The sequence below is a fragment of the Sphaerodactylus townsendi genome, linkage group LG07 (genome assembly GCF_021028975.2).
Source record: "Sphaerodactylus townsendi isolate TG3544 linkage group LG07, MPM_Stown_v2.3, whole genome shotgun sequence".
NCBI lineage: Eukaryota > Metazoa > Chordata > Lepidosauria > Squamata > Sphaerodactylidae > Sphaerodactylus > Sphaerodactylus townsendi.
Genome location: NC_059431.1, coordinates 94,201,281 through 94,211,521, shown reverse-complemented (window position 1 = coordinate 94,211,521; position 10,241 = coordinate 94,201,281). Strand labels below are relative to the sequence as shown.

The 10,241-nt window shown below is 43.1% G+C and overlaps 1 protein-coding gene across 1 annotated transcript in view; it reads right to left on the bottom strand.

Annotated features, from left to right (window-relative positions):
* Positions 1-1,352: 1,352 nt before the first annotated feature.
* Positions 1,353-10,241, bottom strand: part of LOC125436736 (muscle, skeletal receptor tyrosine protein kinase-like) — a 43,764-nt gene continuing 34,875 nt past the window's right edge. Inside the window, exons 10-13 of the mRNA XM_048503978.1 lie at positions 8,745-8,751; positions 4,200-4,484; positions 3,393-3,568; positions 1,353-1,484 (exon numbers count right to left, since the gene is read on the bottom strand). Coding sequence (XP_048359935.1) covers positions 1,453-1,484; positions 3,393-3,568; positions 4,200-4,484; positions 8,745-8,751 — 500 coding nt within the window. The 3' untranslated portion in view covers positions 1,353-1,452. The remainder of the gene's footprint in view (positions 1,485-3,392; positions 3,569-4,199; positions 4,485-8,744; positions 8,752-10,241) is intronic.

Sequence of the window (10,241 nt, the reverse complement as noted above, 5' to 3'; positions counted from 1 at the left end):
TGTGTGTGAAATGGCAAAATGCAGTTCCAATGTAGCAAAAATGTAAAGTGATGCACACAGGGGCAAAAAATCCAACTTCACATACACGCTTACTGCCTTCACAGGGGTCCAGTGCCTACCTCAGTCACAGACCAGGAAAGGGATTTAGGCGTACCTTAGTTGATAGTTCCATGGGAATGTCAACTCAATGCATGGCAGCTGTGAAAAAGGCAAACTCTATGCTGGGGATCATTAGGAAAGGAATTGATAATAAAACTGCAAAGATTGTCATGCCCTTATATAAAGCAGTGGTTCGACCGCACTTGGAGTACTGTGTCCAGTTCTGGTCGCCGCATCTCAAAAAAGGATATTGAGGAGATAGAAAAAGTGCAGAGAAGGGCAACAAGGAAGATTGAGGGACTGGAGCACCGTCCGTATGAGGAGAGGCTGCAGCGCTTTGGGACTCTTTAGTTTGCCGAGAGGAGGCTGCATGAGGGGGGGGATATGATTGAAGCTCTATAAAATTAATGCATGGGGTAGAAAATGTTGACAGAGAGAAATTTTTCTTTTCTCAGCAATACTAGGAAATCCAGGGGCATTCATTGAAAATGCTGGGGGAAGAATTAGGACTAATAAAAGGAAACACTTCTTCACGCAACGTGTGATTGGTGTTTGGAATATATGCTGCCACAGGAGGTGGTGATGGCCACTACAACCCGGATAGGCTTTTGAAAAAGGGCTTGACAGATTTATGGAGGAGAAGTCGATTTATGGCTACCAATCTTGATCCTCTTTGATCTGAGATTGCAAATGCCTTAACAGTCCAGGTGATCGGGAGCAACAGCCGCAGAAGGCTATTGCGTTCACATCCTGCATGTGAGCTCCCAAAGGCACCTGGTGGGCCACTGCGAGTAGCAGAGAGCTGGACTAGATGGACTTTGGTCTGATCCAGCTGGCTTGTTCTTATGTTCTTAGATTTTGGGTGCAATAGCTATAATGTGAGTTTGCACCACTAAGCAGTTGAAAGATGCATGTCATCCCGTGACAGGTTCATTTCGTAATTTCTATTAGTGACCTAAAATTTCATGCACTGCGAAAGTAAATCTTAGTCTTCTTCCACCGTGATTTTTGTACCCCTTTGCAAAAATGTGAATGGGTTCATAAAGAAGGCAGATATCACAGAAGGAAAGAGTGGGATGCGCCCATATTCCCAAGGAAACCAGGCCATTATCCCTTTGCCTCAAATACAGTTGCATATATTTAGCTGAGACACAGAAGTTTTCAAGAAAATGACATCCAACTAATAACACATGCAAGCATCCCCAACTAATAACACATGCAAGCATCCCTGGGCAATACCGGTTGAAATTTATAATGCCACTATTAAAAATTAAACCCAAGGATCTCATGCACAAGGTTTGAGTTTCAGTCTCCATCTCAACATAGAAAATGTGATACAAATACAAGATGTGGCTACTTACTGGTTATATCTTCCTTTTTGAGGTCTGAAAGAGAAGGAAAAATGTTATTCAATATGCAGCTTTTCTTTTTAATATGTTGGGATCCAAGACCTATCAACTTTTCAACCAGCTGCTGCTGTTGTGCCTTTAACAACAGCTGATGAGCAGACATTTACTGGAGATAATGTCCCCGCCCCTGAAAAAGATGTCTGCTGATTTCTGTTCAGCAAGCAAGTTAAAAACACAAGAACAAGTCAATTTTTCCATGCTCAATTGGTAACTTTATCAAAACAACACTGGGTTAAAGGACAAGGGACATTCTGCTAGTCTGATTCAAATTAAAAGCCCGAGCATACTTGCAGAGGTTGAGAATTTCACACACACACAAAACCCAGATAGATTTGCCAGATCCTTGTCTAGTACAGTCTTATATGTAGCAGGACAGTAAGGAAAGCTGATGTCACTACTTTACCCTCCACTTCCTAGCTTGTTGTTTGCTTATTGTATGGTAAAACTGGGGTCTTGATAACCACATTAAAAGTGGGAAGAGATCAGCAGTGTAATGGGTGGGGAAATGGGCTGCAGACCAAAGGAACTGCACTCTTGACATTAAAAACCATTAAAAGCAGGGGTTCTCTAAGTGGTGCCTGCGGGTGCCATGACATCTACCAAAACCCTTCCTGGTGCCCACCAAGCATTTTTAGAAAGTGGGTAGGGCTTTTGCACAGCAGGGTTTCTGATTAATTGAAGATCTCTTTGACTGTACAGATTCTTTAAAAGTTGCTTCAGCAGCAGCTGCCACGTCACAAGGATGTGTGGCTTCACGCCCTGTCATTTTGTGGTTAGCTTTGTCTCTTGTGGCAGCCGTTTTATGGTTGCACCCACCAAACTGTGTCAGATTTCCAAAGGTGCCCACATGCTCAAAAAGGTTGGGGACCCCTGCAGTGATGGGATTCAAACAGTGGTGCTGCCGCACACACGCACCTCCAGTCCCTATTGGGCAGGGAGGTTGCTTTAATAACCCCTTCTCGGCACTCAGAAAAAATTAGTAACCACTTCTAGAGAAGTGGTGAGAACTGGTTGGATCCCACCTCTGGATCCCTGCCCTAAAAGTACTGGACCCATCTTCTAATAAGTACTCCCTGAAAAGATGGCAGAACAGCCATGTCTCTCTCCCACTACCAAGAATGTACTACAGGTGGTCTCCCTAATTGTATATGGCTCTGGTACACATTATCTTCTCTTAATTAATCAAGCTTTGAAAGTGAAAACCTCTAACACGAAATGCATTAAAGCAGCTATTCAGTAATTGAAAAACCTGAAAGTCCAGGATACCTACAGGACCTACTATTTTCTTAATTTTCTGAGTATCTCAGTTTAAATACACTTTAAAACCAATAATACCATGATCTACTCTGCTGGATAAAATGAAACTATGTGCTTATGAAGCAGATTTTTCTATACTGGGCAGAAGTTGCAAGTATAGAAAGAAGTAAATGTGTGAACAGTGTGGTGCAGTGGTTAAGACCAGCCAAGTCTAATGTGTGGCCTCTACCTGGGTTTTATTCTCCACTGCTCCACAGCAGTGGACTCTCATCTGGTGGACTGGATTTGTTTCCCCACTCATACATTCCTGCCGGGTGACTGTGGGCTAGTCACAGTTCTCTCAGAATTCTCTCAGCCCCATTTACCACACAAGGTGACTGTTCTGGGGAGAGGAAGGGGAGGAGTTTGTAAGCTGCTTTGAAACTCCTTACAGCTGAGAAAAGTGGGGCATAAATCCCAGCTCTTCTTCATCTCATCTCTTTTTAAAAAATCTCCGATAAGTGCTTTTCAGGAAGCTCTCTGGCAGCCTTGCAGTATTTATGGCCTTCAGCTTAAGCATAATCCCCTTCAAAGATCATTTCACAAAGTAACTGGATCAGACAGTGGCGAACAGATTGAGCCACTTACTAAAATGTGGGATCTTCGTGCAGGCCTTGGGGTCCTGGTGCACGCTGGGAAGTCTGTTGCACTCTGGCAGGGTAAGCAGCATCAGTCCTGGTTTGTAGATCCCCTTGCGGGCATTTTCTTCCATCAAAAGCCATTCCTTAAAGCAGTAGAGATCCTTTACAGCAAGGCAATGCTCTCTACATTTTTTTACAAAGAATAGTGGAATGCACAATCAATGATGTGATGACAATGTGCATTAACAATTAATTGCAAACAGTGTACAAAGAGGTCATGAAAAAGTATATATCAGTTGCACAACGGATCCTTACATTCTTTCTGCACCATACAAGGTGTGATGTCACCACTGGGGCTTCTCAGAAAATTTTGCTACAGCGTGAAAGAACCAAGCTCACTATTTCCACTGAGACATGCCCTAAAAATGGCTTTCTCTAAGTCCTTCACAAAAGAAGAAAATACCATGACTTGAATTTGAACAGCTTTGTAGACTGGAAGTGTAGTCCTTTCCCTGAAAGCAAGGAGCTACGTCTGCCAGAACAACCACATGCAAAGACCTAGCAATGAAGACATTCCCAAAAGAGAATAGTTTCTGCTGTACTGTGAATGATCAACTGCAGAACTATTGGTTGTGGTGGGTTTTCTGGGCTGTGTGGCCGTGGTCTGGTGGATCTTGTTCCTAATGTTTTGCCTGCATCTGTGGCTGGCATCTTCAGAGATGTATCACAGAGGGAAGTCTGTTACACAGTGTGCTTTCCCCCCTGCCACTGTGGATTCCCCCTCATATTAGTCCTCAGGGAGGACTTGCATTACCTGCAAACAGGTTTTGGAGCAGGTCCAATCCTGGAAGGATTGCACTCCTGGAAGATGTAGTGACACAAGAGCAACTCAGCAGCAGGGCGGCAGAAAGGACTCATTGTTTTCAATTCAGTCCATGCTGTGCTTAAGCAATTACAGCTCTTGGTTCCTTCTGGGTCCCCCCCCCGTGAGGGGTAGGGCGCTTGAAGAAAACAACTGGGCAAATCTCCGTTGTTGTAATGAGCACTGCATGCCTCTCCTCGGTAGGTGCTGCAGTAGCCTGTGTCGCCCTTGAAGAGTCTGCAGGTGGGAGAAGCAGACAGGTGGGGTCTTCAGCGCACTAAAGAATTGTGCAGACACTCAGAAGTGATCAAGCAACAGTTTAATCATTTTTAAATTCACAAGTAGCTATTTTGAAGGTCCAAAGGAAAAGCCAGGTGATACCTTTTGTGAGGGTCAACTAAAATACCTCAAAACAGCTGAGTAAGTTCTCCAGAACTCTTAATTTGACTGGGGGATATATTTCTATGGCCTGGTTTAAGTATATTAGACCATTTCCACATTGGCCAATAAAAACAGGGGAAGGGCAAGTTACATGAACCCACCCTCGCCCTAGCCCCTTTGCACGGCAGGACCGACCCCCCTGGGCCATGATATAGACTGTGATTCTCATGTTTTAACACAGCTCACAGCCACGATCGTTCGCTCGGTCATGGCTGTCAGATGCGTTAAAACTAAAGAATCGCACATAATGTGATTCTCGTTTAACGTGCCCTGCGGTCAATAGCGTGGGTGAGGGGTGGGTTAGACACACGTTAGGGTCGGGAACTATGTGAAGTTCCCACCCAACATGGTTTTTTCCCCGTGGTTATTGCAGGTTTATTGGCTTATACAGAAACGGCCTTAGGTGCATTATTAAAGCTGAGTACAGGCAACCACACTGGATCTTTTCTTCATTTGTTTGGATTTTAAAGACTCCATTAATTTACTCTTTAATTCATTCAAATTACATTTACTTCCTTTTCCCCTAGTTCATTTTAAGGTTTTTGCCATTCATTTCCATGTCCTACAATGCAGACTGAGCCATCTGTAACTCTGGTATCTTGCAGCTAAGTGGTATGAAGTGGTCTGGTATTTTACCAGGCCTTCGAGGCAACCGATCTGCCTCAGTTCAGAGAGCCACGACAAAGGCTGCCCCTTTTAGAGGCAATTAAATAGATGTACATCCTATCAAATTCGCATTGTTCAAGTGTTTCATTGCTGCAGAGATTTCCAAGCACTCGGTTACACTACTCTCCTTCATGCTTTCTCCCTGTAACCTTTTGGTGAACTCTGCATGCTGCTCTATCCAATCTGTTCAATGCAAAATGCTTCCATAACATTGCATTGCATTGCCAACATAAAACAACAGGGAAAAGGAACAAATGAAAAATGTGTTGAAGGCAAGGACTTTGCGCTGTCTCTTACCTCAGATTTCGGAAGAGGATTTGACTAGAGCAGGGGTAGGGAACCTGCGGCTCTCCAGATGTTCAGGAACTACAATTCCCATCAACCTCTGTCAGCATGGCCAATTGGCCATGCTGGTAGGGGCTGATGGGAATTGTAGTTCCTGAACATCTGGAGAGCCGCAGGTTCCCTACCCCTGGACTAGAGAGTCAGAGAGATAGAGGGGTCAAGGATCAAGGGATCCTTTTTCTACTGCTCTGACACTATCCCTTTGATGTGTAGATTGCTACTCCCAAGGAAGTCTTTCCTTCCTGCTTTCCCATTGCCTCAACACACATGTACACTCTTCTCCATCTTGCCACCATGAGGGCAGGATGTAGGTCCTTTATCTTCTTCCATCCTAGCTAGTTAGACTAGATTAGGAAACTATTTTTCATCTATCCTAACCAGAATTGCAGTTCCAACAATAAATGAAGTATATTAGTTTCAATAGATAAAAGATGCTCTCTGTAATTTTGTTTTTATCGCACACAGAGACCAGATGGGCTTTGCTACGCACAATAGTCTCTGTATACTCTGCTAACTTCAGATTTTCCACAAAAATCTAACAAAGCACATTACAGTCCAATCCAGATGGGCGGGTTGGGGGGTGGGAAGAGAGAATTGGCTTGGGGAGGTGGTACATGCCTGCACTGGCAGATTGTTTGGGATTCCTCCAAGGAATACCAGGGTTGTGATGCGGAAGGCTCCTGCACTCTTGGCATTTGGCAAACTGTGCAAAACTGAATTATTCAGAAGTGCGTTTTTACAAAGGTCATTAGTCTGACCTAGCTAGCCTGATCTCACCAGATCTCAGAAGCTAAGCAGGGTTGACTCTGGCATGTATTTGTTTGGGATTCCTCCAAGGAATACCAGGGTTGTGATGTGAAGGCAGGCAATGGCAAACCATCTCTGGGTGTCTCTTGTCTTGAAAACCCCACCAGGGTTGCTATAAGTCAGCAGTTGACTGCAAAAAAATGGGGGCTATTTACTTGACTGCAAAAAAGGGGGCTATTATTACAAAGATTGCATTAATAAAGGGGGAAAGACTGTGAACTTTACTACAGTATATACTACATATTATCTGTCCCTGTGTGTGTTATCTTTCTTGTTTATACTTATGCTTTTTTCAGATTTGTCCCAGATTTTAAAATGTTTTTACATATCACATTTCCTATTTATTGAATGTCCTATCCTACAGATTGCATTGATTTAAACTGTGTAATCTGCCTTTAATCTGGGCACAAAAAGGAGACTATAAATAATGTAAATAGATAAATAAGTTGTTATTGGGAAATATAAACAATTAGACTTGCCTGCCAGTTCTGTGCTGCAGGAGGCCATGCTGGCATGAATGAGAGCATTCCAGGGGTGTGGAAGGGAACTGTGACGGATTTCAAGGAAATGGTGATTTTAAAGTGCAATTCTGTTAAAGCAAATTTACTGTTTACCTTCAGAGTGAGTCAGGAAAGGCCTAAGAACAGAGGAGCCACCTGACTGGCTGTGGCCCCCTCACTCTCATTGGGTAAGTAACAGTATGGTACCAAGGGGGGAGGAGGATATTTCCCTTGTTGAGAGGCATTTGAGTTCATGATGTGAACAGTTATCTGCTGTGACAAGCCTCTCTGTACCTCTCTGAGGAAAGTAGTGGCAGTCAGTGTGAAATTCTGTCTTGCTCTACTGTGGTGACAACTTTGAATGCTGTGGTTAAAGCATGTGTGTACGCACGCACACACTCACGCACACACACACAGACTAAGAAATCTGGTAGTTGGGTTATTAGACCCTGAATATAAGGGAAATCCAGAGAACATTGAAATACAAACAATGGTACTATCTTATGAAACAACATCTCTGAAAATGGCAATGGCAAACCACCACTGAATGTCTATCGCCTTGACAACCCTACAAGGCCCACAATGCCTGAATGCCAATGATTGGCAGTGGCTCTCCAGGGTCTTCAGCTTAGAGAGCTCATTCCCAGCACCTGTGTCCCAGGATCATCTAGCTGGAAGAGTCAAGAACTGAATCTGTAACAATCTCTGTCACTGAGCCATGGACCCTTTTATCACACATCCAGTTGCAGTGGGAAGGGATAATATCCTTAGGTATTTTCTGAAAACAGCACTGGTTGAACTTTATGAAAAAATCAAAATGAATTTTCCTCTAGCTTTTAGAGAATCAATTCTTGCTGATTTGGGGGGATTCTTTTTTCTTGGGAACTGAAAAAGCCATTTCAGTGTTCTAAAGATGAAAGATGAGCAGTCAACAGGAGCAGGCTTCGAGTTTGGATCTACTGGGACAATCCCAATTTATTGGCTTGCATTTGTACATGCCGAAGATATTTTGCAATATTTGTTTTATTATTCTCTGACTGTGAATATTCAGAATAAATACCTTCATTCAGTTGTTGCAAATCCATTAATATTAATAACATTTGCTAAAACACTACTTGATCGCTGGTGAAAACGAACAGCTTATGCAACAGCTTGTGCTACTTTTGGCTTTTGAAGTTAGTACGTGCCCTTCTTTTCTGGTTTGGACTGAAATATGATTACATGTTTTGAAACTTGGGCTTCATTGTCGCTTGGATCCACTTAATAATATTTAATTTTGGATCAGCATTTTGGAAGTATGTGTCATAATGTCTAAGGTTTTTTTGCCTATTATTTTGCTTGCTTGCTTTCATGCCTACTTTTATCTGTAGCTTATAGCCAAAACAAATACATTTAACTTTAGTTGCATTTCCTGAATAAATACACATATTTAATTGGTACCTTCAATTGGTGCTCTACTAAATGCAATATTAAATAATTAAAAGGAGCAGTCTGCAAAGTTAAGCTGTAGACAGTGGGTGATTGACTGTACAATTCTAAGTAGCGACACTACTTCCTTTTAAGCCCATCGTACTCAATGGGTTTAGAACAGTGTACCTGTTGAGGATTACACTGTCAGTTACCTGCAGCTATTTTCAGCCTTAGCGGTATGATAAGCAGCTTAACAAGGTTGCCTTAGCTAGTTGTCGTCTGCACTTTTCTTATTACACAATAATATCAATCCATAGATTATACTTACCTCCACTCTAAGGGAAATGCCCAAAAGTTCATCCCAACAAAGAATTGAGAAAGAGAGAGGGAGGGAGGGAGGGAGGGAGGGAAAAAGAGCTGGTCAGTGTTATGTGTGCTGTACTTGAAACATCTTTGTAAATTTAAGATCCCAAACTGAATGCTAAAGAATTTCATAGACTTTCTCCATTAAGCTTCTAGAGAGATGAAAGTGAAGAAACAGTTCTTAAGATAGTTCATTGCTCCATTTATGCATGGAATGCAAGCAAACCTCTCCAACATGCATATGTTTAGCTGAATGAGGAATGCCAGGTGCCACATGCCTTGTCCCTCACCCAATCTTGGTCCCAGAGCGATGCATATGAAGCCCTTGTTGACAATCAATTATATGGCCAATCAAAAGAAAGGGGTGAGGTCCTCTTTCACTGCCCAACTGCTGATTGGTGTGATTATCAGTTATTTGATGGGCCTATACACACACACATTTGGATCAAGGCCAAGGTTTTCCACCTCACTTTGTATTGGATCTAAAGGTGGTTTTTTATTTTTGCTAACAAAGGGAATGGGGGTATTTTTCACCACTTCCTTCTTCCTGTTGTGGACCCTCAATTTTCTTCTCATGCTGTTCCTAAGAGTCTTCTGTTCCCTCTCTTCCAGGAGATCTGTGGGCTACAGTAGGAGAAGGAGGCGGGAACATTCTTTTCCTCTGACAAATGTGCCTTGTGTGAACAGAAAGCCTAGTCTGGATCCAAACCTTTATTTCATCTTAAATAATAGGGTATAGAGGCATACAAATTAGCAATGTCCAGTAGGTTGACCCTGTCATAAGTTTTTGTGGCATCCCATATCACTGGAAGAAGTAGAGGAAAACTGGATGGAAAGCCAGCAAATGATGCTGTTCCTTCAGTGGCGACTAAAGGTTTGAGGTTTCCTTCCTAACTTGACAAAACCCTGGTTGAAGGCCAACCCAAGCAGGAAAGTCCACTATCACTTCTGCCCACAGAACAAGCCAATGTCCACCTCAGAGGCATTGTGCTTAAGAACATAAGAACTAGCCTGCTGGATCAGACCAGAGTCCATCTAGTCCAGCACTCTACTACTCGCAGTGGCCCACCAGGTGCCTTTGGGAGCTCACATGCAGGATGTGAAAGCAATGGCCTTCTGCTGCTGCTGCTCCCAAGCACCTGGTCTGCTAAGGCATTTGCAATCTGAGATCAAGGAGGATCAAGATTGGTAGACATAGATCGACTTCTCCATAAATCTGTCCAAGCCCTTTTTAAAGCTATCCAGGTTAGTGGCCATCACCACCTCCTGTTGCAGCATATTCCAAACACCAATCACACGTTGCATGAAGAAGTGTTTCCTTTTATTAGCTCTAATTCTTCCCCCAGGAATAGCATTCTTTAAATAGGAATGCTTGTTTTTGATCTGCCTCTGTTTGGGGCAGAGAAGGTCTGGGAGGGGACAAAAGCCCCTCTTCTGGCATGTTGCCAAAGGACATATTGGC